This window comes from Cheilinus undulatus, linkage group 19 (genome assembly GCF_018320785.1).
Source record: "Cheilinus undulatus linkage group 19, ASM1832078v1, whole genome shotgun sequence".
In the NCBI taxonomy this organism is placed as follows: Eukaryota; Metazoa; Chordata; class Actinopteri; order Labriformes; family Labridae; genus Cheilinus; species Cheilinus undulatus.
This window is the reverse complement of record NC_054883.1, coordinates 40,214,212-40,234,659: the sequence shown is the minus strand read 5'-3', so window position 1 is coordinate 40,234,659 and position 20,448 is coordinate 40,214,212. Positions and strand designations below refer to the sequence as shown.

The window sequence follows — 20,448 nt, the reverse complement described above, 5'->3', positions numbered from 1 at the left end:
TTTTTTTCTAATAAATTTGCCCTTTTAAACGTTATTTCTTTTTTTCACATTTAATCTTTTTGAACTATTTCTCTGAATTTAGAATTTCTTTGAATTTGGACTGACATGTTTTGATTATTAACGTTAACTCAGTTAAGTCAGTCCTATTGTGCCTGAATGTTCTCCTGCAAAAAAGAAGGAAATACAGCATTATTATAACGGTTCAGAAGTGTTCACAGTTAACCACAGATGTCCTTGTAAATCATGTTTGTGTTAACGAAGACTTTTACTTTGATAGCAGGGGAACAGTTCACTCTGTTAAGAATTAACTCAGACTAAAATATCTCAGTATAAGATCACAGAAAAGGTCTTTAAAAATCTTTTCGTGTTCACTTTTTTTTATAACTGAAACTGTAGTTGCTACGAAAAACACCTAATTTCCAGATGTGGGCGCTCACAACTCAAGCACTCAGAGAAAACAAAGACTACAGGCTTTTATTGTGAAGGTTTTATCTGCAGCACATGTTTATCATAGATTAATTTAGCTCTAGCTGCAGTATCAGTGACTCCACGCTACTACAGTCTACAGCTGCTCCTCTGACCTCGCTACAGCCCGCTTCTCTGAATCATCATGGACTTAAAACAAGCAAATCATCAGTTTAAACAGTTGTTTACGCTGTTGTAATACGAGACGCTGCAGTGCTGTACATTAAAGTTCAGGCCTCCACGTCGTCCATTAATCCCTGATAACTGAACACCTCGTCGGGCATTAACCCGCTTATACCATGGTCACTTACTACGAGAATAATTACAAAAGCTACTAATTTACAATTTCATACGTTTTGTGATCAAAATAGAAAGTTTTACTAAAACAATTTATTTCCCCTAGCAACGCCTGAGGGCTTGACTAATCACTGGAATAGCCATTCCAATCCATAACATTCTTAGGGAATGTAAACGTTATTCAGTACTCCAGTAAATAGGATGGGCCATAGTTACGAAGTCACGACGGAACAAAAAACTAGTTCTCTCAGCACACTTTCTGAACAGATTTATCAATGAAAAGACATGAAGATGAGTGAGACTGAGTCATCTGTGGTCAGACTATAAACCTGTACGTTAACATGAACAGTCATCTGATTGAAAGCTTAGTTTTAGCAGATCAGCTGTTTGAATAAACACAATAATTCCTCCTTCTGCACTACGAGTCACAGACGTGAAATGGAGCTGTCCACGCCCTGTAGGTGCTGATTCTCCATCAGACATGTCAATATTTATCAGATATTATCATGCCGGTTTATCAGAAGCGTTTCCTTTGGATCTACAAAGAAATAACGGCTTCTTTTCTTTGTGTTATTTGAATCTTCTGACAGTAGTTTATAGCAGTTAGAACAGGAGGAAAGTGAGTTTTTTGCGTCACTCACCTCTCAGAGTTAAGGTGAGCCTGGAAACAAGACATACATCGGATATAGAAGTTAAGAGCGTCTTACGTTACTGGTCTTAAACCTGGAGTCTGCCATTTTATTTATGTCAGTTAAGTGACGTTTGATGCCGGTCTGCAGGCTCCTTAGGCTGGCAGCGCTGTACTCCCTGCTCAGAAAATATGACCGTCTCAGGTTGCTATGGTTACTCCTAACGGAGTAACTGCTAACGGCTGCTGCGCATTAATTTGGAACAGTGTAATGATTTTTTGACTGGAACTACTTGTGAAGTTTGAACGGTGTCCATATATCAGGAGTTATTGGACACCAATGGAATTTCCAGAGCCAATCAGAATCAAGCATTCACCAAGATCGTGGTATAAATCAGATATAAATTAGTTGCACTATAGCAGTGGTTCTCAAATGATGTGGCAAGGCACACTCATGTGCCTTAAGGCAAGTCTAGGTGTGCGGTGGGAATTTGTACCGTACGTTATTACTACAAGTTTATAGGAAGTACTGTAACCAGGCCTGCCCACAGATCTGGACCCCTGAAAAACGCCAGAGAATGGGACCTCTCCAATTGGGATTTATTGATGATATCAGTGCATTATGATTATTATGATTATTATTATTATTATGATCATGATGATGATTATTATGATTATTATTATGATTATGATTATTATTATTATTATTATTATTATTGTGTGTGTTAGATCAGTAGCATTGGTGCTAGCATCCTGGCTAACAGTTACCTCATCAAGAGCTCAAAAGCATGCAAGCTATTTTTGGGTTGAAATTGGTATTAAAATGATAAATTCATGCTATTTTTAACCAAGTTAACCAATTTTTCTACCCATGTTGCCACTTCTTTTGACAACTTCAATCATTTTGCTACTTAATTAGTCTTTTTGCCACTTGTTACTACTTTTGACCCGTTTTGCCACCTTTTGCCCAATTTTGCTGTTATTTGGCCATTTTTTGCTGTTTTTTTCCCACATCACTTTTAACCCCTTTTAACCACCTTTTAGTAGCTTTAACCCTTTTTTGCCACTTTTCTACGACTTGTGATCTTTTTTGCCACCTTTTTCCCACTTTCAACCTATTTATGCCTTTATGCCACCTTTTTGCCAATTTTTGCCCACCTTTGTGTTTTTTGCCCTTTTTTAATCACTTTGAATGCATTTTTACCACCTTTTTTTTTTAACATTTAACCCTTTTAGGCCAGGGTTTTTGTCACCCATTTTTGCTGCAATTTTGACACTTTCCACAAGTTTTTGCCATTTTCAACCCATTGTTTGGCCACTTTTTTTTTTTTTTTTTTTTACCAATTTTCACCAATGTCTGACTTTATTTTGCCACCTTTTGCCCACTTTTGCCATCTCCATGATCCCCCAGTTGGCTGGGCCCCAGAAAGCTCTCCACCCAGTCTCCCCTTATAGGCTACCTTAACTGTAACATAATTTTAAAAAGTATTTTTTGCGTTGATTCAAATATGGTGTGCCTTGAGATTTTGGCCTAACCTTAGGTGTGCCTTGGGCGAAAAAAGTTTAAAAACCACTGCTCTATGGCAACAAATTAAAGATTAAAGCTCCTGTGAGGAATTTTCAGTTCGTTTGAGTTTAGCAAACCCCTGTGGACGGAAGAGTATTTTCTTAACATTTGTTGTTTTTTACCTGACTTTTACTCGAAAAAATCTCGTCCTGCTTTCTTTCAGGTCTGTTTGTGAATCACTTCATCTTACACCTACCCTCCTTCTATATTTTCAGGCATTAAAAATAAACTTACAGGACTATTCAGTCTTTATGCTGATGGTCTTTTTTTTTGCTTTTGTAGGTCATAAAGAGGCATGGGAATCAATTTCAATTCATTAACTATATTCCTCACAGGAGCTTTAATCAGACAAAATGTATGTATTTATATCTGCGTTGCAAATGACTTCAATGTAGAAATAAAGGTCAACCCAGAGGTATAAATTAATGATAAGCAAGATGTTAAAGTAGAAGAAGGGAAATACCAATACATGAGGCTGATCATATTCTGTATATTTTTTTCACAATGAATTCAAAACTAATTGATCCAGCTCATTCCCTTTGTTCCCTGGAGCTCCATAGAAGTTCAACGGTATAGAAAAACATACAAACATGGTTGTACTGGGCAACATGGTCCCTCATTACCATAAACACTAGGCGCTGCAGTTTACTCGACTCCTATAGACTCCATCTGCTGTAAATATTTACAATAGCACCAAATGTGTATTAATCCGCTGCTTGAAATAGTCCCGATTAAACCGGCTCCTTTTTGAGTAATGTGTGCCGGTGCCCTGCAGCTCCAGGAGCATGCATACTGCTTTTTTGTATTCTGGCTTTTTATTAAACATTTAGAATATTTAGTGGGAGGGAATGTGCACGGAAGTGTGCAGAGAGGGCGGGGGAGTCGGAGAGGATTAACAGAGGACTCAAGCATGGTTGATTTTGGTCTTTTCATGGGATTTTGGAGTGCAGCACAAAAATATGCATTTTTTGGGGCTATAATAAAGAGAAAAGACATGCCTATTGAACCCCTGTGATCTTTGAGAACCAGGCAGAGTGTGCTTGTTTGAGTGTCTTTGCTGTTTTTTTTTCTTTCCTCCCATGTCTAGACATCTTTGTCTCAAAGTGGCTTTTACACCTTTGGATTAAGTGATAATCACCGGCAACAAAAAGAATTGACTCTCCAACACCTTTGATTGAAGTAAACCGTAGTCTATTAAGGCAGTGGTTCTCAATCTTTTCAGCCCGCGACCCCCAAAATAAAGGTGCCAGAGATCAGAGACCCACACTGAACCTGAAGGTGGCTGAACACAGCCGTGCACATTCAAGAACAGTAATGGCAGACAAGGCCGTCCATTAGGGGGATGCTTTCTGGGGTCCAGCCAAACTGGGGGCCCATGGAGGTCAGCAAAATCCTGGTCCTCTGTAAAATTAAGCTGTGATATCCATACTTTATATTTAACCGGAAAAATAACCCCTCTCATCAAAGAAACAAATCTCTTTTTTAATCATTTGTGTAGTATATCATAAAAATGTAAATCCCTTTTGTTAAAAAAAGAATGAAAATGGGTTAAAAATTGCAAAACTGGGTTAATAATGGCATAAAATGGTGGAAAAGGTGGTGAAATTGGATTTTAAAAGTAGAAGAAATTGGTTAGAAGTGGCAAAAATAAGATTAAAATTGCAAAAAAAAAAAAAAAAAAAAAAAACCAACCAAAAAGGCAAACATCATCATAAATAGCAGTTAAAAGGAGTTAAAAAGTGGCAGAAAAGGCTTCAAATAGGCAAAAACTGGTGGAAATTTGGTGAAATGGGTATAAAATTGATGCAAACTGGCAAAAAAGTGTAACTGTGAAAGAAAAAGTAGGCAGATATTGGCAGAAATGAGTTAAACTGGCACAAATGGGCATATTAGATAGTGAAATGGAATCATTTGGAATTTCCACTTGTGGGACTAATCTCATTTTACCTTAAATGTGGCTAAAATGGGAATAAAGTGGGCATAAAAAGTGGTTAAAGGGGTTAAAAGTGGCAATAATGGATCAACAGAGGCAACATTAGGCAGAGAGTGGCAAGATTTGGTTTAGAAGTGGCAAAAACAGGAAGAAAATGGGAAAAAGTGGGTTTCTAACTGGCAAAAATGTGTTAAAATTGGTGGGAAAAAATGATGAAAATGGCTCTTTGTTGAGCAGGGTTGAGTAACGCGGATGTTAAGGAATGAAGGAGAAGGTTGCACCTTAAATAAAGGGGAACAAAAGAACAAAAACGGATTAAAAATGGCAAAAAATAAATAAATAAATAAATAAAAATGCAAATAAGGGCAATGGAAATATACAGACAAATTTAAAAGTTGCCAACTGTATGTGTGGGAAACAAACTGATTAATGTGACTTGCAAAGCATAATTTCTTTGGTCAAAGTTTCCCTCTATTTAAGGTTTTATAGGCAAATAATGTTTTAAATGAAGACATGAAAGGTCACAAAAGAGCCATGCATTGAGTATCACTGCTGTAGTTCACTGTATTGGACTTTAGAGACTCTTCTTACCATGCTGTAAATATTTCACTGATATCTGCCTACAAATACATCTAAAAACAAAATGTGTAACAAAGCAGCTTCTTCATTAAACAGAAAATTTGTTGCACATTCTTGCCTCACTTGGAGTCAACAGAGCCCATGGCAAACACTTTACATTTCAGGGTTTCAGACGACTCGAAAACTGGCTCCTCGGGCCGCATGGATGTGACAGTTCATTGCTGCAGCTCCTTTGTAGGCAAGCCAGAGCCATTGTTGGACACGAGCGATTCTTGTCAGATGGGCCAATTTGATCCTTTGTTTGTTTTGCACCAAACTCAGACAATTACACCATTGGAGAGAGTCGCTGACAATGAAAGTGTCAAATCAATGCTCTCCCGCAGTATATTACATGTTGCAATAGGGAGTTCCAGACAAAATGACAAAATGTTTCAAAGGCGTTCATTTGAGAACGCTTTCACCATGCTGTGTGCTTTTCTTAAAATCAATATTATTGCTTTCAGAGCACAAAGTTACTATAATCCATCAGCAGATTACTTTGTTTAAGTCTGACTGGGTGTTAAATTATAATGGCTCTTTAAAATCGGCTCTTTTAATTGGGATCGATACTGCTGCATTGCGTTGATGATCTACACTGCAGGGGTGTCAAACTCAAGGCCCGGGGGCCAAATCCGGCCCGTGGTGCAGTTATACCCGGCCCACCAGATCATATGATGTTTTTATTAGAACTGGCCCACCAGTATGAGGTCTGCAGATTTCCTCCAGTATGAAAATATAAACTTAACCTGGATAATTTATAACATCCTTGCTGAGTCATAAAAATGAGAAAAAGTAAAGAGACAAAAAAAAAAAAATTGATAAAAAGTCAGGAACATAGGAGAAATTTGTGTTTTCTTTATATTTTCAATTTTGCATCTCACAGTTATGACTAAAAGTTATGGTTTTGACTTTTATTTCTTATTTTAACCTTTACATCTCATAACTTTGACTTTTTATCTCATATTTTTACCTTTTAGATTCATGATTTGACATTAAATCCTAGTTTGACCTTTGAAAGTCATGATTTTGACTTTTATCTCATGTTTTGACTTTTAAAAACTCCTAATTTTGACTCTTATCTCGTTTTTTTACCTTTAAAATTCGTGATTTTTAACATTGTTTCATAAATTTGACTTTTAAAACTCATAAATTTGTACTTTAATCTCATATTTTGACATTTTAAACTCATGATTTTCGTATTTATCTCACATTTTGATTGTTGAATATCATGATTTTGAATGTTATCTCAGTTTTGCTGACCATTTCAACTCCTAACTTTGACTTTTAGCTCATTTTTTGACCTTTAAAACTCATGATTTTGAATTTTATATCACATTTTGACTTAATATCATGGCTTCAGAATTCTATCTCATACTTTGCCTTTAGAAAACATTATTTTGACTTTAAATATCATGTTTTTACCTTTTAAACTTTTAAGTTTGACTTTTTATCTCAGATGTTGGATTTTCAACTTATCATGTTGACCTTTAAATCTCAAAATCATTTAGGTTGTCAGTCACTGGTTAAATCTTGACCCTGTTAGGCCCTCAGGTGAGACCCAAATCCAGAATCCGGCCCCTGCTGTGACTGAGTTTGACACCCCTGATCTACAGATTTACATACAAATATGAGCTACAGCAGTGTCCTCTTTAGAGTTCCAACAAAGACCTGAAGATTTTCCTCTTTCTAGAAAAGAACAGCGAGAAAACCTCACACATGTTGTGCTTTCTTCTTCTTCTTCGTCTCCTCTAGCCTCTGGACTTTGAAACAAAGAGCAGCTTTTCTATGAGAATCGAAGCCACGAACAGAAACATCGACTCGAACTTCCTGAGTGCAGGACCGTTCAGTGACACGACGTCGGTTAAGGTGTCTGTAGAGGATGTGAATGAGCCACCGGTTTTTTCCGTGCCGCTCAGCAAGATGTCGGTTTCAGAAGACGCCAAATTAGGAACTTCCATTGGAAGAGTCACCGCCCATGATCCAGACAACACCAACAATGCAATCAGGTACTCACAAAGCAGACAAAAAAGAAGCTAATTTTGGCCACAGAATCACTTTTTTATTTTTTTTCGTGTCGGTCTTGGGGGGGCTCAGGTTTTCTTAGATATAAGTAGGGGGTCTCAGAGGAAAACCACATGGGAACCACATGTGTAAGGTGGTGTATAATAGGGCTGAAAATTTTGGGGAAATAATCTAATTTTTTTTTTTTTTTTTACCCAATATTGCGATTATTTCTTAATTTCCTCATCTCATGCATTTTACAACAAAAACAAGCAATCATTCATTCTATACAATAACCAACACAACATTAAAGTAGGGCAGAACAACTTTTAAAAATTATCTAATTGTGATTATTTTTTTACTCATTTTTGAACTGTTGTATTAAAGGTAACGATTATTTTTTAAATATCTCTCATATTTAATAAGAAAAAACATACAACAGTGAAGAAAATATGATTGTTTTTACACTATTTTAAAAATATGGCTCTAGAATGATTGCATGATATGTAATGTATAACATCTCTGCTGCATGTGTTGAAATTGGAGTTTCAAAATAGCAGAAATGGGTTCAAGGTGCCAAAAATTGGATAAAAGTGGCAAAAAATAACCAAAAATGGCAAAATTGGTTACAGTGGCAAAAACGGGCATTTTAAGTGGCAAAGAGGGATTTAAAAAGTGTCTGGAATGATGTTAAAGTAGCAAAAATAGGTGGACATTTGGTGAAATGGGATAAAAAACTTATATGAACTGGCAATTAAAGGGTTAGCTGAGGCAGAAATAGGCAAAAATGGGCATATTAAATTGTGAAATGTGGTGTAAAAGCGGTAAAAAGGGGTTAAAAGTGGTAATAATTTGTCAACAGCCAACAATAGGCAGAGAGTGGCAAGATTTGGTTTAGAAGTGGCAAAAACAGGCAGAAAAAAAGTGGTGGAAAGGGTTTAAAACTGACAAAAAATAGTGGCAAAAATGTGTTAAAGTTGGCAAAATTGGTGGGAAAATGTGATGAAAACGGGTTAAAATTTGGCAAAATTGGTGTAAAGTGGCAACAGTGTAAATGAAAAAATATTCCTAGTTTTTTAAGGCATCTGGAGACCCCCTCTCAGTGTCTCACAACCCCCAGTGGGGTCCTGACCAAGGTTATAATAGTTTTGGATTTATCATTAGTTTTTATTTTTATTTCGTTTCACTTTCTGTATTCGATTTCAGTTTAGTTTTCATTAGTTTTGGTTTGTTAGGCTAGCTTAGTTTTTATTTTGTAAAAATGCTTTGTTTCAGTTTAGTTTTTCTTAGTTTTAGTTTTTAAGGATAGATGTCAGGGATGAGAGAGCGTCATACATTTTTTTAAACATATTCAAACAGGCTTCTCTTCACTTTTAATTTTATTTACTTAATGATGATGTTTGAATACAATTCCAGACATAAAACTACCACTGTGTGAAGTCTCAACCAATCAGATCAGGCCATTTTACTCTCCCCAGACTTGGGTGTAGGTGCCAGCCAGTAAGGGTGTGTCAACAACTAAAACTAAGGAGATTTTTTCTGCATTGTATTTTTATTATTAGTTAGTTTTGTAAGTGCACATTACAGTTTCAGTTCATTTTTGTTTTTTTGGTACAGCTTAGTTTTTATTCAGTTTCAGTTAACTATTAGATTTTTGAATTTTCGTTTTAGTTATTTAGTTAGTTTTAGTTAACTATAATAACCTTGGACCCGACCCCAGTGTTGAGAACCCCTGGCCTAGGGAACCAACCAGAGGGGTCATATAGTTGCCTGTCCCAAGGACCTGAAAACCACTGGCAGTCTCTGTATAAAAGGAACAGGACCTTCAGGAGGTTAACCCTTTACCAACTGAGTCTAAAAATGTCGATTTGGACATATTTTGTCATTATGGCTGTAAAATAGTCAGGAAATGCCCTAAGTCTGAGAGCTTTGCTCCCTTTTCCCAGGAGTACTTGAACTTGACTTTTCAAAATCTGCTTAATGATTATTGCACATTATATGGAATTTTCAGCAGTTTAAAAAAAGAAAAACACAAAAACAGATTTATTTTTCATGGCTTTTATGAGAAGAAATGTTGTTATTGCTCATGAAGTTTAATTTTTTGATTTGACATTTGAAATGTGAACCTATACATGTTTAGAACAATCAGCAGTCATTTTTGGAGTCTAGGACTCTGGGTGTGCAAAACACAGAGCAAAAGATAACTATATACATAGGTGACAATTAGTGCAAATAAAGGTGGAAAAATGCATTCTCAACATTCTCAGTAACATATTGTTATTGCACATGACAGACACGCACAAATGCCACTATCTCACGCTATTTTTTTTAAAACAAAACACCACTCTCGCTCGCTCTCCTTTTACTCTCTTCCTTCACTCTCCTTTCTCACTCGTCTTCTGCCAAAGCTGCCGTTTTCACGGTGCTGTTCAACATTACTGTAATATATATACCACACATCATATATTGCCGGAAAGCACATATTCTCAGCTCTCTGTCAATGTTTGAATGTTTTAGATTGAGCAAACTTTGGAGGAGTTACAGTGTTGAGAATCCGTGTAGCGGTCTTATGATACTTCTGGTCTACTGCCATGAATGCCCACGTCATATGGTTGCGAGTACTGTAATGAACCATATATGTGCGCATGCCCACAATTCTCAGCTTTCCAAAGCCATTGGAATTTTTCTGATCGGACAAAGTTTGACAGAGTTACGGTAATAATACTCCAGACATATAAAACACAGCGCCAGCGCTGGCTCAGTAGGTAATTGATATAATGAATAAAAAGGAGAGGCCCCAGGATTTAGTAGATTCCAAATTAAACCCCAAAATTTCCTAACTCACTCAGAAAAAGTAAAATTTGTTTCTAAATGAGTGCATCAGTTTCTCCTCCACATTATCCCTGGAGACTGAATCCTCAGACTGCTAAAATTGTCACCAATGCAACACCAGATGGTCAGCGAACCAAGGACTGCAGCACTTGCAAAATTAAAAATGGCATCTTGAACAAGAGAAGGGCATTCCTTCAGGAGGGTCAAGCCTCAACACTTGTGCACTTGTGGCATTTACGCCTCAAAACAAGCACTCACATGGCCAATCTGTTCAGTGTCACTCTGGAGATCCCCGCCTAGTTTGCATTAATTGAATGAATATTGTATGGTATTCATGCCTGGTCTGTGAGGATTGTTGGTAATCTTAATCAGAAAATCAAATTACTTGTCCATTGTAGCTGTAAATTGCCTCTTTTTGCTTCTGTGACTGTTATCAGCGCTTGCAATATATTTCACGTCATCTGTTGAAATTAGAATTATTGTGGAACTAATGCAGCCACAAGAGTCGAATTACACTGCAATAATACCCTTTGGATGTAGGCTAATTGAAGTTGTAATATTCTCTAGAAATATGAGTTGCTGTGCATTCAAAGGTTTTGATCAATGTTGTGTGCTGAGGGACAAATGGACAGCAAACTTTAATGGGCTTTGTTTCACTTTTTCTGTACTGTTTCAAGTTCCAACTGGAGGAACTGTGTAAATTGCATGCCTTTTTTCACTTTTACATGCTAAATTGTGAAAAACTTGTATTGATTTCTGATTAAAGTCGTCCATGTTGCACAGTTTGATGGAAGAAAACAACTATAATCTTGTCTTACAAGCAGAAGAAACTCTCAAATGTCAAATCAATACTGCCATCCAAAAGCTATTTTTAAGAGCTGTGTGTTTGGTTGTATATTTTTTTTTTTTTTTGTCCAGATACTCCATTGACAGAAACACAGACTTGGAGCGCTTTTTTAACGTCGACGCTTTAAGTGGGGTCATCAGCACGGCCAGGCCTTTGGACCGAGAGGCCAACTCCGTCCACAACCTCACCATTTTCGCCATCGAGAGCCGTAAGTCGAAAACCTCTTCAAACTCTCTATGGGATTCTACACATGCTGAGTCAGTGCGCACGTCAATTTGGTCAAAGTTGATGTTCTTTTCAAGGTTACTATACAGACGGGGAACTTATTCTAAGACGAAACATGAGAAGAATTCTAAGTAAACGGTATAGTTATCTGCTCTTTATGTAAGCTGGAAATACTACCATGTGTGGCTACCTACAGCATCGTTTTGGAGCCATACAAATCCATCAGTAGTAGGCTGGCAGAGGACTTCCATCTCCACTTTTGTGTCATAAGGTTGTCTAATGCTCAATCCTAATATGACCCTTGTCCCTACCACCTAACCCACCTCTACGTTTCATATTTTATGTCTAGGGCAGTGATACTCAAAGCGTGGCTCTTTTATGATGATTCGTGGCTCTTTATTGAAATATTTTTCCCCAGAAAACCTCAAAAAAAGGTCAACTTTAACCCCAGAAATTATACATTGCGAGTAACAATCAGTTTGTTTCCCACTGATGTACAGTTGACTTAAATTGACAACCTTTTTTCTGTACATCTCCATTGCCCTTATTTGCAATTTTTTCCCCTTTTTGCCTCTTTCAATCTATTTTTACAGCTTTGAAAGCCCAAGTTTGCCACTACTTTTGCCCCTCTTACCATTTTTTTCTTGCTTTTTTTCATGTTTTCCCCCTTCTCACCCATTTAAGCTGCCTTTTCTCATTGAATGCCACTTTTTTCTCATTTTTGCCATATTAGCCTCTTTTCACCCATTTTTTGGCACATTTTTAACAATTATTTGACCATTTTTGCCACCTGTTACTTATTTTTTAATCAATTTTGCAATTTTTTTTGCCATATTTTTCCATTTTCACCCATCCTTTGCCACTTCTTTGCCAGTTTTTGACAATTTTGCCACTTTTGTCCATCTTTGTCTCTTTCACTCATTTTTGCCACATTTTTGCCATTTTGACCAATTTTGCCACCTGTTACTCATGTTTTATTGCCATTTTTGCCCATTCTTGCACATTGAAGCTGCCTTTTGCCATTGAATGCCACTTTTTCCCGTTTAAGTTTCTCATTCTGTCAAATCTTTACCATTTTTGACCAATTTTGCCACTTTTTTTCTCAGTATTTGCCAATTTTCACCCATTTTTTGCCACGTCTTTGCCAGTTTTTGACCATTTTGCCACTTTCATCCATCTTTGTCTCTTTTCACTCATTTTTGCCACTTTACACCCATTTTGCCAAATTTTAACCAATTTTCATGATTTTTTCCCACAAATTTGAACACATTTTTACCAGTTAACACCTATTTTTGTCCTTTCAACTCTTTCCACCGCTTTGTTTCTGCCTGTTTTTGCCACCTCTAAACCAATTCTTGCCACATTGGCCAAATGTTGCCTCTGTTGACCCATTATTGCCACTTTTAACCCCATTTTACCACTTTTTATTCCCTATCTTTCCCCTTTCAACCACATTTCACCATCTGATATGTCCATTTTTGCCAGTTTGACCAATTTCTGCCAATATCTACCTACTTTTTCTTTCCCAGTTAGCACTATTTTGCCGGTTTATTTTGATTTTCATCCCATCTCACCAGATTTCCACACATTTTTGCCAATAAAAAGCCTTTTCAACCACTTTTTAATTCCTTTATACCAGTATTTATGCCTATTTTTGCCACTTCCAACCCATTTTTGCTACTTTTAAGATCCAACTTCACCAACTTTTCCACTGTTTATTACCATTTTTAACCCATTTTAATTCTTTTTTTAAAAATGAAATTAATTTACATTTGTAAGATGGCTATATACTACACAAATTATTTAAAAAAGAGATTTGTTTCATTGATCAGATTGGTTATTCTTTCAGGTTAAATTTAAAATAAGGATATCACAGCTTACCTTTACCATGGACCAGGATTTGCTGGCCCCCAGTTTGTTTGGGCCTCAGAAAGCTCTCCCCTTTATTCCCCCCCACGGAGCGGCCTTGTCTCCACATGACTATTCTTGAATGTTCATGGCTGTTCAACCTCCTTCAGGTCCCGTGGGGGTCCCCGGTCTCCGGCACCTTTATTTTGGGGGTCATGGGCTGAAAAGGTTGAGAACCCCTGTGTTAAACCTTTAATAATACGTGACATAAATGTGATACACAATCAACTCTTTCATTGATAACCTCAACATGTTTCATGGACTAGCTTGAATGTTTGACCTTGAACATCCACCTCTAGTCTTTTAGCTCTATACTGTATCTATCATAAAGTATTTTATGCCTCGTTCATGAGATTCTCACTTTAAAACAATCTTAAAATATGAGAGTCAGCTGCTCGGCAGTGTTTTCAATCAGCTAATGGAGCTAACGTTAGCTTAATTTGCTAGCTGATAAAATCTGTTAGCAACAGCTGTCATTTCAGGCTGAAAATCAATGGTAGCTGGCTGGAAAATTAAACGCTGAATGCTTGTGTTGTCCTCTGTGTGAAATTAAGGACCCATTAAAAAAATTAGTAAGACTTTTGGGTGGTAATTCTTAGTGAAAGATCAGTTTACACCATGAAAAATGAGGGATGCTTTTCTGTCATGTCATCCAGCTCATAATAACCTACAACCTTCTGAGCTGTGAACAATGCAGTAGTTGGTGTTGTCGTAGGGCCGTCAGGGGAATGCTAATTCACACAGAGGACGGTCGTTTTGACCTCCACGCGTCCCTGAGATGTGGGGACAAGATGCTGACTAAGGGTGGGCCATCTCACCCACGGGTGCTCTATGTTAATGTGATGTGAAAAAGTGCCGCCTGCCTTTTTTGTTTATCTCTCCATGACTCAAAGGACACCAGTGCCTCTCTTTTTTCTTTTTTTCTCCCTGCGCGTTCCTTTTATTCCTCGCTATCATGGAAACACAACGGACGACAATAACTGACACACAATCTCGCCGAGCGCTCTCGACAGCTGCGTCGCATCAGTATAAGTTAAAAAAGACAAGCAGGCTGTCAGCGCGGCAGTTCCTCTGCTTCACATCTTCAGACCGCACACTGTGTGAAGCAGGATATTCAGTTTTTTTAGAACCTTTTATCACTCTTAGCTTCAAAAGACGTGTTTTTATTTACATCTAGACACAGCTCTCGGTTGATTCCCGAGTGTGAGCGCTCGCCTGATATAGCAACAAAGAGAAGGCAGGGTATAATAATAGCCATATGAAATGTCACCACGGTGCTTCATGCATGAGGTACTGGCTTGTGACACATAGTGACACTCAGGCCTCGTTTCCAGCTGAAAACATCTCTGACTTCACACAGTGGCAGCAGAATCCACTGCCCTGTATGACAGTATTTATAGTAAATGGCTTCTTTGTAACTGAAAAGAGTGCAGGGAGTCTTTGCATTTGAGCTGCAGTCGCTCACATTTCATCCCCTCTGCCCCTGACCACGCCAATGACAAGAAGTCTGCGCCCCCCGGGCTCGGCGCGTCCTTTTTATCACCATCAAATCTGCCGGCCCGAATGTCAGCGCGTCATCTGTGGCCGGCGTGGCAGCCACGCCAGGCTAAATCATCATCCCGCACTCAGACGCGGCCATTTAGCCATCAGTGTGTGTCAGGCGGACGGAGGCGTGAAGCCCACGCGCAGCCGCCCTCCACAACAAGCCGGCGCCGAGTGTAATCACTTTGGCTGATCCACAGCAGAGCCAGCTGTTGGAAGCACGCTCCATATTTCATTACAGCAGCACTTTGTGATTAATTAAAACACACGAGGAAGATCAATATTCCATAATTTGGCCAAGTGCATCAACGCGAAGTTAAAGCAGAATTAAAGTGTTTGAAAGAAAGTTTGCTGACATGAAACGTGGGGGTTTGCTTCTCTCTTTCTCTTCCAGAGGATCCGACTCAGATAGGAAAAGGCATCGCTCTCATCACAGTCCTGGACATAAATGATAATGCCCCCGTCTTTGCCATCGACTATGAAACTCACCTCTGTGAAAACGCCATGCCAGGACAGGTAAGACCTGACAGCATCTCTGCAGTTGGTCCAACTTCTCTTTTTTCCCTTTTCTCTCTCCATGCTTGCTTGAGGTTTGTCTCACAAAGGCAGCCTGCTGACTCTCAAAGCCATTAAAACTCTTTCTTGTTCTGAAAAAAGTTTGCAATGTGCACGTATCGGCCTCGCAGCTTGCGGTCATTCGAGGGAGGCTGAATCATTAGTATGAGGCACATCCTTAAGATTTTATAGCAGGTATTGTAGGTGCTATTGTTCATTCCCTACTGTCAAAAGCAACTAAAATAATAAGTCCGGCGTTGGACTCTGCCTGTGGTCCTAATCTGCAATAACATCACGGGGTAATGTAATATCTCATGCTGGTATGGAGAGGTGCTCTGTCGTGGTTTGACTCCCCTGGTGTAATTAGGTGATCACCATGGAGGGCAGCAGGGTGGAAAACCCATCAGGACATCAAACAACCAAAGAAACCTGAAGAATTTCTGAGATTTAGTCGTGGAAAAGAAGAAAGGAAACGACGTTGCATGGCATTTTCTCTGTGTTTAGCATCTGGCCTCATTGTTGCTAAATGACTTGTGTGTTTGCGGCGGCTATTTGTCTGCTCCTGGCATTTGGAAAATACAATCAGAGGCGAAGGGTAAAGGAGGCGTGTAGACCTGAATAAGTACAATTGATCAGAATGATGCATTGTATTGGAAATAGCTATTAGGGCCCTTTTTAAATATGTTATTTGCATTCATATTCTGGAGCTGTTTGTCAGCGTGCTCACAGGAGGGTGAACTAAAATAGCAAATGATTTCATTTGCAAAAATGAGAGACTATAATTCATGTGGTGTTTTTTCAGTGTGCATGATGCTTGACCACATTATCGCCTTTTTTTGCAGCTTTACAGGTGACGTTTCATGGCCTTGTTGCTTTACATCTGGTTTTTCTTCATTTGTCTACTATTCATTTTCTTTAGACTTAAAATCTCAGTCCACCACTGTGGGTCTCTCAATTAAAACAGTAACAAAAGATGACAAGATGAGCTGCTCAGCTCCGCCTACCTCTACAGCCAACTTCTTGGTCTCATCTGAGCAAAAGACCTTCTTCCACATGTTTGGTGTGTCCCCCACATGGCTTTTGGCAAACAACCATCAAGACTAGAAGTCGACCGAAATGGGATTTTTGGGGCTGATGCCGATACCGATATTTGGGGCTAAAAAAAGCAGATATCCAATATATTGGCCGATAACCGATATATCAGCAGATATGTGAAATAAGAAAATTAATACGCACAGGATTCATACTGTACATGAACACAAATGTGGACATGTGAATCAACAGTTGCATTTATCTTTGTTTATTTCACAACGATGCAACTTAGACGGTGTTAAAACGCTGTAATACGCTCTCTAAAACTTGCGTGAAAAACTAGCATGCTCTCCTTGACATTCCCTAAGCGTGTTTTCCGTGAGGACGTTATTGTCATGGGGCACTAAAGTGTAGTGTTATACTGTTTTATGAAGTCGCAGCTTACCATGGAGTAAAAAAACATGCAGTTTCTCTCGCCGTTTCTCTGGTCTTAGACCTCTTTTCTGCTGCAGCCGAGTGAGTCTGACTGCAGCTGAGTGGGACTGCTCTGCTGCACGAGGACTGGGCTGCCTGTGAGTGCTTAGGGATGGGGAGGGGCCCACGGCTGCACCCGCTGCTCACTGAGAACAGCCACAACGATATGTGCTTTCACATCAAAGTCTCCAAAACTCTCCAGTAACGCCAGAAAAAGTCGCTAGATTTGTCGCTAGTCGCTTTTTTGAAAAAGAGTCGCTAGAAGGGTCTGAAAACTCACTAAGTTGGCAACACTGAGTGGGGAAGAGCTGCTGCTGAACTCTGTGTGTGAGGGGGAGGGGCCAGGCACTCGCGCTGAGTTCAGCAGAGAGCGACAGGAGCAGAGCACAGCAAAAAAGTTGATATATCGGCTACATATTGGCCGATGATTATTCTGTGATACACTATAATCGGCCCAATTAATGGCTTTCTTCTTGCTACTCTTCCATAAAGGCCGGATTTGTACAATACTTACAACAACAACTTATGGTTGTCCTGTGGACAGGTTGTCCCACCTGAGCTGTGCGTCTCTGCAGCTCCTCCAGAGTTCCCATGAGCCTCTTTGTTGCTTCTCTGATCAATGCTCTCCTTGTCCGGCCTGTAAGTTTAGGTGGACGGCCATTTCTCGGTAGATTTGTAGTTGTGTCATGCTCTTTCCATTTAGGGATGATGGATTGAACAGAGCTCCATGAGATGTTCAGAGTTTTTTTAATAACCTTACTCTGCTTTAAACTTCTCCACAACTTTCTCCCTGACCTGTCTGGTATGTTGTTCACTGATGATCTCCAACATAAGTCTGAGGCCTTCACAGAACAGCTGTATTTAGACTGAGATTAGGTTACACACAGGTGGACTCATGGGTACTGATTACCTGGCCCCACAGTAGGAAGGGGCCCTTTGGAAGCCTGCAGTGAAAAGTGTTTTGATTTTTTCTTAGTAATTAGTGTCATTATTATATCAAAAGTGACTAAAGCAGTGATCCTCAATGCCCTTTTAAGCTGACTTTTGCAATGAAATACCACTCTATGCCGGTTTTGCCACTCTTTGATGCTTTTTGCCTATTTACATCACTTTCTACACATTTTTTGTCACATTTTTGCCACTTTGGGACCATTTTGTCACCATTAACTCATTTTTTGATCACTCCCCACCCATTTTTGCCACTTTTTGCCTTTTTTTGCCGCTTTATCTTCTCATTTTTGCCACTTTTTCTCCCAGCATTTGCCACTATTTGACCATTTTTGCTACCTTTAACCCAGGGGTGTCAAACTGAAATACAGCAGGGGCCGGATTCTGGATTCAGGTCTAACCTGAGGACCTAACAGCGTCACCTTTTGAACCATAAACTTTCACCAGTAGTAAAATATGAAAAAACAAACAAAAAAAACAAAAACAAAACCTTAGCACTGATGATAAACCGTTTTGACATTTAAAACGTTAAAAAGATAAGCTTAAAGGCTCACAATCTGAGAAAAGTAAATTTATTAGCTCAAAAAGGTCAAGAAATAAGATTGGAATTGAAAAATAATGTTTTTTTAAAGGCAATTATATAAGAAAGAAGTCATAATCACGAATTTAAAAGGTAAAAATATGAAATAAATTTGTAATCATGAAATTTAAAGTCAAAATATGATTCAAAATTTTTAATTGTGAGTCTAAAATATCAAACTATGGGATTATGAAGTCAAAGTTTGGAGTTGAAAATATGAGGTAAAATAAAAAATAATTAGTGAAAAAAGTCAAAATATCACAAAAAAAATTAGAATTATGAATCTTAAAGCTCAAAATATAAGACGCAAAATTGAGCTGAAATGCTCAAAGTATGAAATTAAAAGTGAAAATCCTAAGTTTGAGTCCTAGTGGTGAGCTGCTAAATTGAAAATGTGAAATTAAAACACAAATTAATTTCTTTTCCCACATTCCTGATTTCTTATCTAAATATTTTTACTCCTTACTTTTTCAGATTTTGTGACTCAACAAGGAAATCCTAAATCATCAAGGATATGTTTACATTTTTATACTTGAGGAAATCTGCAGACCTCAGACTGATGGACCAGTTAGAACAGAAATATGAGATCATCCTGTGGGCCGGATTTAACTGTTCCACGGGCCAGATTTGGCCCCCGGGCCTTGAGTTTGACACCTGTGCTTTAACCTATTTTAATTGCCACTTTTCACCACTTAGATTGTGGCTCTTGCAGTTGCATTTTTCAACAATTTGGCTCTTTAGTTGAGTAACACTGGACTAAATGGATCGGTCAGCAGACTGAAATCTGTATCAATTAGAGTAAAATCCAACACTGCTCATCCCTTAAAAATGTCCAAATGTACATCGCTGTGAAACAATGCAAGTAAATTTAATTTAATCATAGTAAAAATGTTGTTCACAAATGGGGAAGTTATGTTTCAAAAATACATTAAAACGCATGGATATCTGTGAAAAAAGACTCAACATATGTTGCTTGTCTCGCCAGTTAACCCTTAAAGCTCACAGCTATTTTTTCACCATCATGTCCCGCCTGGACTTTTTTCTTAAAAAGCTTGTAAAACATCAACCCTGTGGTGCACAGTCAAGCTCTATACATCCTTTTTTTCAGGACAACCTGGGCTTTAAGAATATCTCTACTACAGTAATATCATTGAATTATGAAAAAGTTGTAAGACTCTAAAGACAAAATAAAAAAACAAATCAGAATTTGAAACTCAAAGATTTTCATTGATAAGACAGTAAACAATAGTGACCAAGCATTTACTTTACACAGACTTATTCTCTCATCTCTAGGGGACAAAATAGTGAAAAAAATAAACATTCTGTGACTAAAGGTTTTCAAAATACATACATACATAAAAAAGTCCATGTGCTTTTTTGCAGTCAGATTCATTTGTGCCGTTCCTTTAAGCAGTAGAGAAGCAAGTGGTCGACTACAACTCCCACAATGCTTTGCATCTAAATGCTGCCCTCAACAAATAAGGCGCTGCCCACCAAAGAAAGCCAAAGAACATGATCGAAAATGGATTAAAAATGGACAAAAAAGCGCTTATTATTGGATCTAACGCCGTGGATTTAATAATTAAAGACCCCGAAAAGTCACAGAAGGTCTGGGCTTGCTAGAACGGCGACCTTAAGGGCTACGGAGACATCGAGGGTAGCAAACAAACAGCAAAATGGTCAGCTTTCAGAGGAAAAAAAAAGAATATGTTTCTACGACATATGGTTCAAACATTATTAACATTTTTCTAAACTGTGTCACTCCTGTCTTCAGAGACCCCGGGAAGTCAGCCAAGCTCTGGGCTCACTAGAAAATGTTCTGAAGGTGAATGGTTGCACTGGATTTTATTCATGGGTATCAGACTCCAGGGGGCTGAATACACACCGCACTTTACAGATTTTCATTTGTAAAAATTGTTTAAAGCCACAAATATTTTCCTTCCACTTCACAATTACGTGCCACTCTGTGTTCGTCTGTCACCCCCCCAAAAAAAAA

The 20,448-nt window shown here is 38.4% G+C and overlaps 1 protein-coding gene across 1 annotated transcript in view; it reads left to right on the top strand.

The window, feature by feature from the left end:
• The window catches only part of cdh7a (cadherin 7a), a 226,637-nt gene that overhangs the window by 151,977 nt on the left and 54,212 nt on the right, over positions 1-20,448 (top strand). Inside the window, exons 7-9 of the mRNA XM_041814197.1 lie at positions 7,261-7,514; positions 11,260-11,396; positions 15,258-15,379. Coding sequence (XP_041670131.1) covers positions 7,261-7,514; positions 11,260-11,396; positions 15,258-15,379 — 513 coding nt within the window. The remainder of the gene's footprint in view (positions 1-7,260; positions 7,515-11,259; positions 11,397-15,257; positions 15,380-20,448) is intronic.